This window comes from Nicotiana tabacum, chromosome 17, assembly GCF_000715075.1.
Source record: "Nicotiana tabacum cultivar K326 chromosome 17, ASM71507v2, whole genome shotgun sequence".
NCBI classification, from domain to species: Eukaryota; Viridiplantae; Streptophyta; class Magnoliopsida; order Solanales; family Solanaceae; genus Nicotiana; species Nicotiana tabacum.
Genome location: NC_134096.1, coordinates 134,889,203 through 134,905,776, shown reverse-complemented (window position 1 = coordinate 134,905,776; position 16,574 = coordinate 134,889,203). Strand labels below are relative to the sequence as shown.

The following is a 16,574-nucleotide window of genomic DNA, read 5'->3' as shown; positions in this document are numbered from 1 at the left end:
TGGCAATCATAAATCTGAATTAACATAAGATAATTGAACAATAGAGAAAAGAAATATACACATGTCACTAACCAACAATAATAATATATCCGGTGTATTCCCATAAGTGGAGTCTGACGAGGGTAATGTATACGCAGATCTTATTCCTATCTTATGAAGGTAAAAAAATTGTTTCCGATAGACTTTCGGCTCAAGAAAAATATAATCACAGTATTTTAAAAAAGATATACAGTAGAAAAAGAGATATTGTAGTCAGTAACCACAAAATAAAAATCATATAGATTTTAATCATATTTATATGTTCAAGTTCCATCGAGCCAGTACAAAATTGGTGATAATTAGAGAGCTTAAATATCTTGTCGAAACCTCTCTAATCATCAACCTATGGCTTGCAATGGAATCACTTCGGGGTAAAATTACACGCATAATCCCAGAGAACTAATAATACTGGAAATATTACAATAAGTACTAAATGGAGTAATTTATTAGCGGATATTCACTAATTAATTTTCAAGAAAGAGGAGATCTTTGAGGGGCTCCCTTTCTCCTATTGCTCAACGAAAGAACGAGTCCAGGGAAAAACCCACTGTTTTTCTTCTTATTATTTTTCACCATACGGGCATCATGTGAAATACCAGAATTGCCCATGCCATTATTTGAGCAAGATGAGCCTCTGCATTCTAATGGATCTTCTAAGATGGAGTTGGGAGTAATTTGGCTTTCCTCATCGAGCAAATCAGAGGTGTCCACGTGGAGTCCCTCAAATTGGGAGAGTGCAAAGTCAGACTCATCAAACCTATAGAGAATGTTTGATAGATCTTCACCTTGATACACCATATAATCAACCTGCATCATAGTGTTGCTTGCATTTTTAATAATTATTTATTTCACAGGGCTAAAAATGTAATATGACAGCATGCTTAGCCATAATTTTTCCATCCATATAAATATTTGGTAAGAATATATATGCGCCGACTATTTGTAGCTTGATGATACTTTCAATAAACAGTTATTCATATTTAAATTTCTATTAACATTTCTTTCTCAAAGAACTATGTCGTGTATGAGCAGAGGTAGATGGAACCTGAATTGAATGAATCTACTAAATTCAATATTTTTTGTATGAAGTATGACTATGTAATATAAAGACGTAATTTTTGCAATTTCAAAAGTGTAATTAGTTCAACAATCAAAAACTTTATAGTTGAATCCATCAAATTCAAATTCTGAATCCGCCTCTATCCACCGGATGGTTGTTTTGGTTTCATATTTTCGGAGGTGGGCGGGGGCGGGTTGGTTTTTATGTGGGGGGGGGGGGGGGAAGGGTGAGAAAGATAAAAGAGAAAGAATATAATGTGGACCTTGCAAGAGAGAGAACAAAAGTTGAAGGGATCCTGAAGAACTCTGTCACAGGTAAAACAAGAGTTGCCAGAAGCCTTGCATGACCTTGATTGTGCTCTCTGGTTCAAGAATATAACTTTGGCACTGTTTATTGTGTAGGGCTGTCAAACAAATAATAACATCATCATATTATAACGCATTTAAATAACGAATTCTACAAGTATTTCCATTAACAATAATTAATACCTGAATGTAGGAACAGTCAATTAGCTTCTCAAGGTCATCCAATCTTATAACATCTTGGTACACGTATCTTCTCACCTGTAATAGAAAAATACAAACCAAACTATTATATCAAGTTTAATACGTTATTCTTTAATTTTTTTAATCTTTTTCCTGTCTCAATTCATAGAATAGTTACTTTACATCACCAAGAATAATGAGATCCGAGTACGAGAATAAATGCTTCAATCAGAACTAGTAGAATTAATCAAAAAAATTCAACAAGGATAAATTGAAACTGGTAATCTTTAAATTTTAATTAAACAAGCAATTTTGTTCGATAATTTTATTACAGTAAAGCTAACAGGGGCGTATGTAGCCCTATAACACCGTGTTCAATTGAACTCATAACTTTCGACGCAGAGTAAATTTAGATGTAAAAAATCACTAAAATCATAATAAATTATAGATACGAGCTTATAACTTTAAGGATATAATGAGTTCAATAGTAAGATCCTAAAAGTTGAACGCATATAGTTTAAATACTTAATTTGTCTCTTATGCTAATATAGAGAAAGTTGGCAGACATCTTAGTATTTTAAGAAAAATGAAAGAACTTGGAGTTATTTAAAAGAAAAAAATGTCGCCAATTTAAATAAACAAGAAAATAAGGAATTTCAGTAAACAAAACAGAAGAACTTGGAGATGAAAGGAAGTTGATATTTACAAAACAGATAAAATTAAGGAAATAAAGCTCTTCTTGGTTTATTTAGCTTCTTTTTTTTTGCCTTGTCCTGTAATTCATAGAAAATTCAAGTAAATGGGAAAGGTACATGTTTTTGGAACACGTTTTTCTATCCTTTAAATATCTGAAATTTCCTGTGAAAGTTCTCTTCATTAGCAATTTTCGTTCAAAACTCAAGTAGTAGAATTAACAAAGGTGTTAAGAACACTTTTGCTCTTAAAATAATTATGGGGTTAAAGTACTTATTTAACTAAATTTAAGGGGTATTATATCATTGATTATGTAATTCTCCTACCTAAGAATTATAAATTAGAAAAATTCTACTGTAACAACCTGAAATCTAATAGGAGTAGTAGGAAAAAGTAAGGTAGTCAAGTTTGAATCCAAGAAAAGTAAATGTGAATAAATGAACTGAAAGAATTGGGAGAGAGAAAAGCATACAGAAATGAGTACTGAAAATGTTGAAAAAGACAAAATAAACTAAGAAATTAATCTTTAATTTTGATTTTTGAGAATTGGGTCAAAACTGTCTTTGAAAGCAACAGGTGAGGAAGCTTTGCAGGGGGAAATTGGGTGTAAAAGAAATCTTCTAAAATAGGAAAGCAAACAGCTCCAAAAAGAGGGAACTATAGCTCCCAAACACACTACTTTTAGTAATTGACAACACAATAGAGAAATTCAGTATACAACCAAACATGAATCTTGGAGATTGTAAGTAAATATCCAAAACATTTACCCTTTAAGCTCCACAACTACAAATCCACTTAATTCAAGAAATCATTTGGAATATACTCATAAATAATTTCACAAATATTACTACCAACAACAATTAAACCTCAAGTCCAAGCAAATTGGAACGGTTATATGAATTCTCAATGCCTAGTTTAAATTCATCAGTTTAACAAATAAATAATTCAAAAGAAAATAACTTCTTTTAATTTCAAAAATATATAAAATAAAATAAAAAATTCTAATGTTTTACGCAAATTAGAGACAGTTCCCTCCCTCTCACTTCCAACCTTCCACAAAGCAAAAGAAGAAGAGAATTAGAAATTTTGATATCACCTAACAAGAATTACCTTATGAAACAAGCTTCTTAGTTCCCCAATTTATACTCTTAAAAATTCAAACTTATTCTCGGATAAATAAAAATAAAATTCAAGAAAATAACAAAATAGCACATATACAAGACATGTTAATAATAAAACTCTCAAAAAGGAAGCAAAAAACTCAAATGAATAATTAAAGTTTTATCTACTACATAATTATAGTATAAAGAATTTTTATGTGTGGAGAGAGAAATAGAGACCTGAAGAAGAGGATGAGAGTGATGAGAAGGAAGGCAGTGAGGGCAAAAGCTTTGACAACACTCTAAGCAGAAGATGTTTTTCTCATTTTTTCTCCTATTCCCGTGGACCCCACATCCTGAGAAGAATTTCTCAGCCATTAATCCTTCTAACCATGCAGGTTTCATCATCTCTTCCATCTTATGATCCTTCTTCTTTTTTATAATTTGTTTAAATTCTCTTAACAAATTAAAAGTAAGAAAAATAGTAGTATGTAGCTGCTATATGTAGAAAGAAGGTCTCAACTCAACAAAATTATGTATCTATGCAATTGTGTGCAATAGAATTATACTTATATTATATATATATAGAAGGAGCTAAGTAGGGGTGATGGGGTTGGAGAGGTGTGGGTCTGAGGACTGAGGGGTGGCTATGGTACAATATGGCTTTTTGGTTTTAGAGAGACCCTCCATCTTTCTATTTATATTTATAATATTGCTGCTTCCAAGAAAACCACCTCTTTTTTTGCATTTCTTTAGTCCAGAGATTAGAATTTATAAAATATAGAAAAAAAAGTACACAAATTAAGAATAACATTATGCAGAACTGTATAGACAAATGGACTAATTACTATCATTTGATAGGTATACCACATCAAGCATGTTCTTTGAAACAAAAATCAAGGTGTATATCGCATATACCATCTTATAACAAAGGCGAGCATAAAAGATAAAGCGTTACTACGAATACCATTTGTTCGCTCTTCTCATGTTGTGCCCACTGCCCAGCATACAAGTGCGTGATCTAATGTATCAAACTCAAAACCTTAGCATATACATAGGTTCGGGGCGGAGACAGAAGTCGAGCTATGAGTTGCTCGAAAAGTGTATTTGTACAAAAAAAATTATTAAATTTAGAATTCAATCATTAACACTTGAAGTCTCGTTCTAAAATTTAAAATTCATAAAATTGAAATACTAGCTTTATCTTTGATAGGTCAAAACTTAATCCAAATCAGTTTGGTTAGCAAGGGAACAACCTATGAATATTGATAGAGAAGGTTGCAAAGGATTGTGTCCGAACTTGTAGCATGATATTACTATGTGGTTTTGATGATCTTTCCAAAAGTTCAAATTCCTCCAATTATATTATTTTTTCCTTGTTGTAATTAAGTAAAGTTGGATTTGCAATGTCCAAAATCATAATAAAAAGAGTCGTCATAATTGGGCATGGTGAGGGATGACTATTGCAAAGCCATTAACTTGTGTGTACTTATCTCTGCATCCCTCCCCCACTCCCAAAAAAAACCCCACAAAGAAAATATAGGTATCATCATTTTTAGCCCGCGTCAGAAACTATTTACATCTGATAATCGAAAAAATGTATAAAACCTGTATAAATTTTGTATATAATATACATAATGTATATATATATATAAAAAATATATAAATTTTATATATTTTTTCGACTATTATTTTTACAGCGGCTATACAGTGTCATTTTTCCAATTACATTTACACAAATCCTGATTGTGGGACAGGTTTATTTTGAAGCAGCCCATTTCTTGACAATCCTAGCACCTCTAAAGCCCAACACTCCTTTTTTTTTCCCCCTTAACCACAAGTGAAAGCCGGTGAGAATTGCATTATTTTTTCTTTGTGGCCAAATTACGTGATACATCAAACATATACAATATATTTACCATTTGTAGCTATATTTTTAGCAAATTTATCATTAGTAGCTATATTTAATTTTTATAGCAAATTCATGAAATAACAAATTAATTATTTTGAACTGGAATAAGAGAGCAACAAGTTCTTGTAACTTAGTTGGTTAAAGTGCTTGCTTAGTTAGCGGAGGTCTTGAGTTCGACTCTCAAAAAGAGTATTTTATTTTTCTGTATTTCTGTATTTCACCTTAGTTGTATTCGTTGAGCAAACGAATACAGTCGATATAGGTTGTATCATTTATATACACCCATGTATACAATCGATATTGGTTGTATCCTTTGTATACACCCTTGTATTTCGTCTTGGATACAGTTGATACATGTTGTATTCATTGCGCAAATGAATACAATCGAGCAAACAAATACAGTTGATACAAGTTGTATTCGTTGTGCGAACGAATACAATTGACATATTATATTCGTTGCACGTTTGAATACACGTGATACAAGTTGGTAACAATTGAACAGTAGCTACGAATGGTAATTAGGCAAACTATAGTTACTAGGCTCTAAACTATAGTGCTTTATGAAAATTTCTCTTCTTTCTTTGGGTTCTTCATTTGTGGACGGGTCACGAATTCTAAAAGTAGAAGACGTCACTAATGTTTGTATTAGGGTAGGTTGTTTGAATTATATCCTTAGGAGTGCAGCTCGTACCCAAAACCTGCATGACTACAGAATGCTTGCACCGAGATGTCCTTTGGTTCTTCATTTGGGGTTGGTGGGGGAAGAGGAGACATGGGCTGGGGCGGAGCTAGAGTGCGGGGAGCGGGTTCGGCTGAACCCAATAGATTTGGTTCGAATCTTATATTTGTCTTAAAAAAATCCATTAAATATATACAAATTACTAATTTAGAACCTAATAACTTAAAACGAATAGAATTCCGAACCCACAATCTTGATTTTTCTTGTTGAAGTAGACATGATTGATCTAAAGAGTTTACTTAAAAATATTTAAGTGATTTTGCATTACGAAAGATTCATATCATAGTTGTAGTTTCGATATAATGAACTTGAACTCTTTACTTCATTCCAAATTTGTAAAGCAAATTACAGAGTGGACCGATCAACACTATGCTGAGCTTTTAGTGAAAAGCCCACCTTGTCATTGAAAAATGGAAGAACTTTACTTTCTTCAGCTTTGAGAGAGTTTAGCTTATTTGTTCATCATTCATATAATGCTCTTTGGGAGGTAGTTTTTCAATCAACAAATAGACTTGCATAAAATAAAAAAAAAAAATTAAAAAAAAAAAGAGACTTACAAATATAACACTCACGACTAGGATTTGAATTAAAAACCTATTTGATTATTAAGGTTGTACGGTTAGGTTTCCGTTAAGCTATGAGCACACAAAAACCTTATGGTTGGTTAATTGTACATTTTGGTCTCTAGTCTTTTTATTTATGTAAATAAAACCCCTTTAATTATTTAGAATCTATATATTTGAGGAATATGATTGTGAGATAATTCACTGATAAATGAATATATATATATATATATATATATATATATATATATATATATATATATATATATATATAAGTTCCTTTAAAATAAAGAAACAAACTCAAAAAAGCAGAGATTTTAGCTAGTGGAAGTTATAGAATCTATTTGGATAGTTCTAATATTTTAAAGACTTACAAATCTTTTGAAAGTGAAAAAAGAGTTTTTCAATGAGAGGCATCCTCAAATCACTTCTTCATTTAAATTTTCTTTTTAATGAAAAGCTTCTTAAAAAACAACTTAAACAATAACGCTCTTCAAATATTTTTGAAAATCTGTTCTCAAACAAATCAGCTCCCAATTTTGTCTGTCTTATCACCTTTTCTTTTAGTGTCCATTCTAAACGTGAACCTCTGGTACAAAGGATGGTACACTGCATTCATTTCTAATGTTGTCCATTCGTAACTTATCTACTCCCTCGATTTTAATTTATATAACATAATCTAATTAGGCTGAGATTTTAAAAAAACTAAAAAATTGACGATATATGTCATAATGCTTGTATGTACATAAAAAAAATTAAAACTCGTTATTTTAAATATTCTTTAACAGTTTTGTAACTGTAAAATTTTTCATAAGGGTAAATGAAAAGTTCAAGATTAATTAAATTCAAATTTTAAAAAACTCCATTTTTTTAAAGGACTAGTAAAGAAATAACATCATTTTTAACGGGGGTGTATTATATATCAACTTACCCTTCTAAGGAATTCATCATCCACTTAGCTCCTTTGCTTCAATTGTTGTCCAATTAAGAAGATTAATTTAAGAGGGAAATTCCGTTTTATTCTTTTCTGTCTAATTTCGTTCTAATCATAATTTGTCTAATATTGATGCTATATTCGTAAGATCATTTCTTTTAAAAATCTTTCTTTTGCTCAAATACCCTGCCCAATTTTCTAAACCTTATCATGAAATAAAAGGAATTAAAGGATATATTGAACCCAAAAAAAAAAGGAAAAAAGAGGGAATTTGTTCAAATTTGAACACACACCTTGCAAGTTGCATCCCATTAGACATTATTCTCATTCTCTTTTTAAACAATATATTTTCACCTTTTTGTCAATAAACATCATTCTTTATTTTTTTTACAATTTATATAATACTTGGCATATTTGTCTCATTTTAGTTTTTCCTCGAAATGGAAGCTTAGACTGGTGGACAGATGACAAAGTTGTCCTTGTTAATAGTATTAATAATTTGTAATTTATCTTTTTATCGTTTATGTTAAACTTGTAAATCTCATTGAACTACTACAATAACAAGTGCACAAAATTGTTGTTGAATGACTCGAAAATCCAAATTAGTGTCCTTTTTTGTCTTTTTATTTTTGGAACTTGTGTAACTTAAGATTAAAAATTATAACTAAAGCAGTTGTATGTGATCGTTTTTTGGTAATGACGAAAATGTCAACCTATTAATCTCGAGAAGAATATGCCGTTAGAATTATACAAATTATACAAAGAATAGAACGCATAACGGCGAATCAAAGCATTAGGGAATTTCACAGATTGGTCGGTGTATTTTGTTGTTAATTTTACTATGCAAGAATTCTAAAACTTTAAATTTTTTATTCTTACCTTATTCTTGGACAAATAATAGAATCTAACTTCCTTGTAAGTAATTAAATTACTCAGGAGCAAACATTTAATGGTTGATATGATTCAAGTGAATTCACTATTTTAAACTTATATCACGGAAATATATGTGATTTTTTTGAAAAGTATTATAATATTAAAATTTAAACTTTTACTTCATTGAGTTGAGAACCTTAAACCCATCTAGCTTGAATTCAAAATTTATATAAGGGGCGAACCCAAATATTCTGGCAAGTAACTCAAAAAACAATGCACCATATATTTAAGGAATTCAACAAGTTATATATATATATATATATATATATATATATATATATATATATATATATATATATTTTTTTTACTTAATACATAGTACAATTTTCGAAAAAGAGATTCAATTGTCCCTTTGCGCTTCGCCATTGTCTGCATCTGCATGTGTGTTTTAGAGTTTCATGCATAATAAATTATGTTAGAACAAAAGCACTCCTAATTAGCCCATATGAACAAAATAGTTCAAACCAAACACCAAATTTCTTAGAGGCTTTAAAATGCTTTAGTAATGACAAAGCTTGAGCACTAACATCACATAAATAGGCATAATTTAAGGAAAAATTCTAGAGACGTAGCATCAATAGTTATTTTACACACATGGCCACTAGTAATTATATTTCTAGCTAATATTTTTAAACCATGTACCTATAATCACGCACCCAATGCATTTATTTCCTTAATGAAAACGTTCCTAGTACTTTTTAACATTTTTTCCTATATTTTCTCTTGAAACCAATCTCTAACATATTTAATGGTAATATATTTTCCTACTTTTTGGTTGGAAATCAATTTATTCCATAATAGATTTTCTACATTCCATACATGGATCTTTTTATTTTAAAAAAAAAGTACATGTACCTTTTAAATTTTTTATACAATATTATCTAGTGAAAGTATACATCTTTATATTATTCGAAAAAATAAAGTACATTTGTTTCAAGAAAAGTGTAATATATTATTTGATATATATATATATATATATATATATATATATATATATATATATATATATATATATATATATATAATATTATCTAGTGAAAGTATACATCTTTATATTATTCGAAAAAATAAAGTACATTTGTTTCAAGAAAAGTGTAATATATTATTTGATATATATATATATATATATATATATATATATATATATATATATATATATATATATATATATATAAACCAAAAAATTTTATATCATGATTATACCAAGGAGTACTTTCTTATTAAAAAGATCAAAGGTATATTATTACCTTAGTATACACAGTATTTCTCATTAAATGGTATATTCTTAAAAAGGTCACAGAAGGTATATTCTTACATTAATATTTATATACATGGCATTTCTAAAAAAACATTATACCATATATATGTAATATAATACCTTAATACCATTATAACATATATTGAATTATACTATGTATATTAATACATTAGTATACCTCTAAAAATGAATTATACCAAGAATATATAATATTATAATTCAATAAAAATATAATTGAAGAGTTATACCATGTATATTACCTTTTCCCCTATATTAATACAATAGTATACACAAAATTCCTCTAAAAAGTTATATTAAATATATATAATGAATGAATAATTGAATATATAGTATTAGTTTCATAATGATTAAGTGAATAAATTGAGTGTAACGGTTAAAGAAGGGAGAGAAATATAATTAAAAATATGAGAAATGTAATGAAAAATATAATTGAGTCAATTTAAAATATGAGAGAGTGTGAAAAAATAAATATCCCATAATTTGTGTGTTTTGGCTGTTCATTAATTACATGCATAATCTCTATCTACCATTAGTGTAAAGAAAATTATCATTTATGGAATAAACAAAGAATAATATTATTTTCTTAAATATGTTTTAAAAAGTGATCAGCTGTGTATTTTTTTCCCCATTCATTTCACTAGTTTTACCAAGGCGAAAATTAATTACTGTAGAACTTTGCCGTGAATGAGACTAGATATGCGCACTACGAATGGATTTCATTGAATAGTAGAACACAAAGAGAAACTGGGCCTTAAAAAAGAGTAAATATCGAAAGAATGTATATTTTTAGCCACTTCTAAAATAATAGCTAATAAAATATATATTTTGTATATATAATTTATATTCTTTTTAGGATAATGAATACAATTAATTTCATATGACTGACCAATTTTATATTTTACCCTTAAACTGAGAGGAAAGGGGAAAAGGTCATTAGGAGAAATTTTGAACAAAAATTCTAAAATTAGGTAGTTGCGGTAGAATGGGAGAAAGTACACAAATAACCATTTGTCCTGAAAATTTGAACTAAAAATCTCAATTTTAGGATAATTCAAGACATTCGTGTCCTAAAAAATTAAACAAAAAAACTCAAATTCAGGAAATATTTGCTAATTCCTAAATAGCCTTTAGAGTGGCTACCTGGTGTAGGTAGAATGGATCATGTTTCATTAGCTTTGGGCTGGAATTGTGCGTTATGGAATGGGCTTTTCATTTTTTGTATTCGGGAATGAAGACTGAGAAAGCATGCCTGACTCTTCTCCCATTTCTTTCTTCTTCTTTTTTTATTTGTTTTAAATTTATTATTTTTTTCTTTTTTTCGCCAATTTATTATTTTTCATGTGAAGAGACTAAATCATACAAGTACATGAAAGAAAATATAATATAAACAATTAATATTTAACTATTTACCCAAAATTTGAGTAGTTTATAATACAGAAAAACGAAATATTTAGAATGGAATTGCTTATCATACACCAAAAAAAGAAAAAAAAACAGAGTTAATTCTATACATGGAAAAAATGTAAAAAAAATTCTTCTTAATATATCTTAACTAAAATAACTGAAGATAAAATGAAAAATATAATTAAAGAGTCAAAACATCAAAAGAAAATATTTTTCACTGTTGCTTTAAATAATGACATCAAAACTAATCTATGAATTATTAATACTAATTGAAGATTAATCAATAAATTATTTTAAATCTAAAGGTAAAATTTGGGTGTGTACAACTGTACATAATAGTCAAGTAACAACTAGGAGTACATCATTTCCCTTCCATGAATGATATCATCAATCACACCCTAGATAAGGAACTATATTCACACATTCCCCAAAATCCTTGATATTATCGATAAATCCAAGCATGGGGAACAAAGTACCCATCTATTATCCTTCAAGAAAATATTATTAGCCTATGAATCCATGGCACACCTCAATACAATGAATCTATATGCCCCACAATCCCCTAACAATTCAGACGATCAAAGAATCCAGAATGATACAATTATGGAAAGCGTGATGCTGGGTATCCCTACAACCAGTACTAAAGGCATCAAAGAAATAAATGTACTAGCCATGAAAATACCCTTTGATCAACTTATCGGGAAACGAATCCTACATCAATATTTAAAGGAGAAAATTGCAAAACTTTGGAAACCTATTGAACCCATGAACAACCCTCAAACCAATCTCAATCACAACAGGAACCTTTCAACCTTCCTCCTAAGGAAAACGATGGCTTAATGTCCCCCATTTCCACTACAAATTTTGATTCTATTCCCTAACCTTTGTATCTCCACCCCCTCTTTCCAACCAAGACCCTCAAACTTGGATAGAACAGGGGCTACAGGGACACGCATCCTTCTTCCCAATGACCATCAATGGTCAAGAGGTATGGATTGTTCTACAAAATCCAAACTTCCTAGCACAATTGACCTTGGAAGGAATGACCCTAACTATGGGAAACTACATAAATCATGTATGTGTGGCTAGCCAACATCCTAGACCCACTATCCCCAGCTCTAGCTCCTGCCCTCTTTTACAATATGCAAGCACACTGGAACCTCTCACACCATTTCAACCCCCTCAACAACATGAAGTTACTGTACTAACTCCCATTCTTCAATCCTGTCAATCAAGTGATGAACCATCCTACCTTTTATCCATGGAGACCAATCCCACGACACAATCTGATCCCTCTAGATATCCACAACCAACAACACCCTCACAACGAGTAAGAAAAAGATGATCAAGAGATAGTAGATGAAATAATAATTCCACGGGTCAGGGGATCGTTCACCGAAATTTCAAACATCATAGAAGCATATCTCATGTTATTCTAGGAGATGGAGGATAGAAAGTACATATTCAAGTGCCCAGTAGCTCTCTACAAATGCTCCATCGACATCCGACATCCAATCATCGAAGCAATAGGGAACTCTGCAGTAGTTCTGAGCCTGAGCCTGTCTCTGAGGAAGTTCACTCGGCTCTCATAGTAGGGGCTAGGAAACACCAATCTCAACACCAATCAAGTTCTAATGAATATGCCAATGAGGCTTGATGTTTGGAATATTAGGGGTGCTAACAATGATGACTTTAAAAATTGTTTTAGAGAACTTCTTAATACTCATAATCTTTGCATGGTTGCCTATTTGGAAACTGAACATGACTGACTACACTATTCTCCGCGATGAGTTCCACTTCACTAACATGCTTGAGGTCCCATCCATAGGCTTTGCTGGCGGGATTGTGATCCTTTGGTTTGGAAATTTTTGGTTACTATCAACCTTATTAGCAAGTTGCACCAAAAAATTCATACAATGCTCCAGGTATATCTTAACCAACCTCCATGTCTTATTAGTATTATCTACGCTAATATTTCTCTCAATCTTCATAATAACCTTTGGAATAATCTCCGCTCCATAGACGACACTTATTATGGCCCTTGGCTAGTGGGTGAGGACTTTAATAAAATTCTTTCACAAAATAAAAAATGGGGTGGTAGACTCATCAACACTCACAATTCCTCACGTTTCTGGTCATGTGTAAATTATTGCAACTTAATTGACCTAGGCTATAAAGGAGCAAAATATACTTGGACCAACCTGATCTCATCCAGTTTCACTCATTACTTTGAGGTTATGAAAACGGTCGATGCAATAGTAATACCTAACAAGAGTCAGGGTCAAATTTTGCAGGGAGCTATATGGATGGGTGTTATTAGTATATATCTTAGCGCGTAAGTTTGCATATCTAATTTGCACTTCCGCAATATTTGATTTTGTTTAAAAATCTAAACTACACTACGATTGCGATTCAAAGAATGAAACTAGAAAATTATTTTTGTTGTTTTCCAAATGATATAAAAGGCCTAGGGCTATGATCTTCACCTAGGTGTTTGCCTAATGAGTTGTAAACTTTAAAACTTGGTTTATTGGTCGAGGTATATTATAGCTATCAACACTCAAGTACTCATTCAATACCTCTCGGTCAGAGAGTGATTTTGCCCAATTTGACTTTCTCAAGTCCAAATGGGTATTGAACAAAATATTTGATAAGAAGCTCAAGTCGGGTTTTACTATCTCTAGGTTCAACCCTTTAATTAGGCTTATCAATCTCTCGATTGACCTAATTTCTTGCTAGCTAAGTTTTCCTAGACTATGTCTCTCTTTCTCAAGTAGAGACTAAGTCTAATAGGCATGAATTAATATTTGCAGCAATTAATTCTTCAAATAAAAATAAGAACAAGGCTAGATAATAAACACTCAACCATAAACAAGCAATTAATCAAACACCCATTAAGTTTATATACTAGGGTTGAGTCATAACCCTAGTAAAATTTAGCTACTCATGCTTAAACTAGAAGAAACGGGAGATGAAATGATAATTAAACCCATATTGATAATTAAAATGATGAAATCAATATTCAAAAAGTAAAATAACAAAAACTACTAAAACGAGCAGAAGAAATCGTCTACTGTAGCAGCTGATGTAAAAAATTAACCTAAAAAAGTAAAACTATTCTATTTATACAAAACTGGAATTTTTGGACAAAAATGCCCTTTCGGAGATTCTGCGGCCGCACAATTCCATGTGCGGTCCGCACTTTTCTTCATCTTGACAGGAGTGAAAATTTGCGGCCGCATAATTTTGATCTGCGGCCGCAATGATTTCTTTCTGCGGTCCGCACAAAGAGGTCGCATGGCTTTTCTTCTGCGACCGCATAATAATTGTGTGGTCCGCACTTTGAGATGCAGGTTCTCTGAACTTTTGCTCTAACCCAGCTTCTGCGGCCGCACAATTTGTGTGCGGTCCGCATCTTGCAACATTGTCTGATGAAATTGCTTCACGACCTGCGGTTGTAGATGATATTATGCGGTTCACACTTTGAGCTTTTGTGCATGTTTTCGTCCTTGAGTTCAGATTACTTTTTCTTTAGTTGGATTTCATCTTGGGAGCTCATCTTCTAATACTCCTGCAATAAAGTACATTTTATCAGTTTTCGGGAACACAATTAAGTCCAATGGACTAAAACGAAAGCTAAAAAGGCTCTAATAAGTAGTCAAAATCTCCACATATCAATCCCAAAACTTAAGATTTTGCTTGTTCTCAAGCAAATAAAGTAGTTCCCTCATCCACAAGTTAAGAGCCATTCCTGCTAATCAAAGGTGAATCAATCACACATCAAACGGGACCAACAATTACCTACGACACTTATGAATTATCAACAAGGCAGCAAGTTAAACTTTTAAGCACGGATGGTTCTAATGTGACACTTGAGCATCACGAGTTGACTTTATTCATCTAGAAAACTCGCTCTTTCATGTAGGTCATTGTAGATCCCAAACTCCTCCTCCCCTACTCTCTGTCTGCCTATCTCACTTAAGAATATGACACTCAATTCAAAGATTTGTGAAAGGTTCTTTCATCTCTCTCAAAAGAATGTCGCAAGTACGGCTTTAAGTACCATAGGCTTGCCTCTCATGTAAATCACCAATAATGTAAGCTTACTCATCTTGAAATCACGTAGGGCTTTTTCGAGATGCAATGAAAACTTTTGGACTAAGTTTGGATAAGCTATGATAGAACGGGTTCACCTTTCCTTATCGGCTCTTGCTTTTGCCAAATCTTTGAAGCATTTTCTTTTCCTTAGGGAAACTAGAGAGACTTAACATCACTCTTTATTGGTCATGATATTCATTTTCTCCTTCTTTGCTTTTTCCATGCTTCGCATTATTACTTTTCTTTGAATCCCTTCAACTTTTCAACTTATTCACTTTCTTTTTGCATTTTTCTTTTTGTTCTTTCTTTTTCTTGCCTTTCCTTTTCTTCATTTTTTTTCTCTTTTGTGCCTTGATAAACTCTTTGTTTCTTCCTCAAACTTACGTTTTTAGCCAATTATTTCATAAGAGTGTTAAGAAAAGCTCGGGTGCCAAGAGAGGGTCATGACAAAATGGATAAAGGCTTGTAACGTTGCTGTCAAATGAGAAAGGTTTTAGGCTCAAATGGGTTGACTAGGGATAACAACATTGGTGGGCAATGAAAATTTTTAAATGGGTCAAGGAGAGCCTACAATCACTTCTCAAGCCAAGCAAAACTTAAAATTTCGCCTAGAAACACATTCAGGGCAAGTTCTAGACCATTCGCACGGGTACTTGGACTTGCAACGACAATATCTCACGCAACTGGATTGTTAAAGAGGATAGAGTCGAGGGCCCATAACGACCATATTCAATATTGAGAATCACTATTATTCGACTAAACCACTTGATGATTGGCTAAGTCAACATTGTTCATATCATTGTTGGGGCACCCTTTTACCATTGTTCTATACCTTTCCCATATCTCGTGCAGTGGTTAATTAGGCTCTTGCTTGAATGCTAGAATTTTATCCCGAAGAATAGCCATGTACCCGGGAGAGAAGTACTTTGAAATATATTTCTCCGCTAGTTCATCCCAATTATGAATGGAATGATTTTCAAACGTTCCAACCAATCTAAAGCTTTTCCTCGTAGAGAGAAGGGAAAAAGCCTTAGCCTCAAAGCATCCTCGAAGATATTTGTTTGTTTGCTCCTCCAACACGTACCTACTAACTCCTTCAAATGTTTATATGCATTTTGACCCGGTGAACCGATGAAGAACCCTTGTTGCTCGAGTAGAGTAAGCATTATGTTGGTTAATTCGAAGTTGCCCGCCCTAGTACGAGAGGGACTATAGTACTTGCATACCCTTCATTCGGCAACACTCGGTGTGGAGCCGCTCGTGGTGGAGGTGGAGGTGAAGCGGGTACATTGTTTTGAGGTGGTCGGCCTCGTTGATTGGCCTGAGGTTCAAGAG

General features: G+C 31.9%; 1 protein-coding gene across 1 annotated transcript; it reads right to left on the bottom strand.

Moving 5' to 3' along the window:
- Positions 1 to 252: 252 nt before the first annotated feature.
- Positions 253 to 4,034, bottom strand: LOC107823703 (protein RGF1 INDUCIBLE TRANSCRIPTION FACTOR 1-like). The gene is made up of 4 exons (XM_016650394.2): positions 3,618 to 4,034; positions 1,588 to 1,662; positions 1,362 to 1,502; positions 253 to 846 (listed from the first exon to the last, which is right to left on the bottom strand). Exons 1-4 carry the CDS (start codon positions 3,792 to 3,794, stop codon positions 511 to 513), a joined length of 729 nt encoding a protein of 242 aa, XP_016505880.2. The 5' UTR covers positions 3,795 to 4,034; the 3' UTR covers positions 253 to 510.
- Positions 4,035 to 16,574: the final 12,540 nt, after the last annotated feature.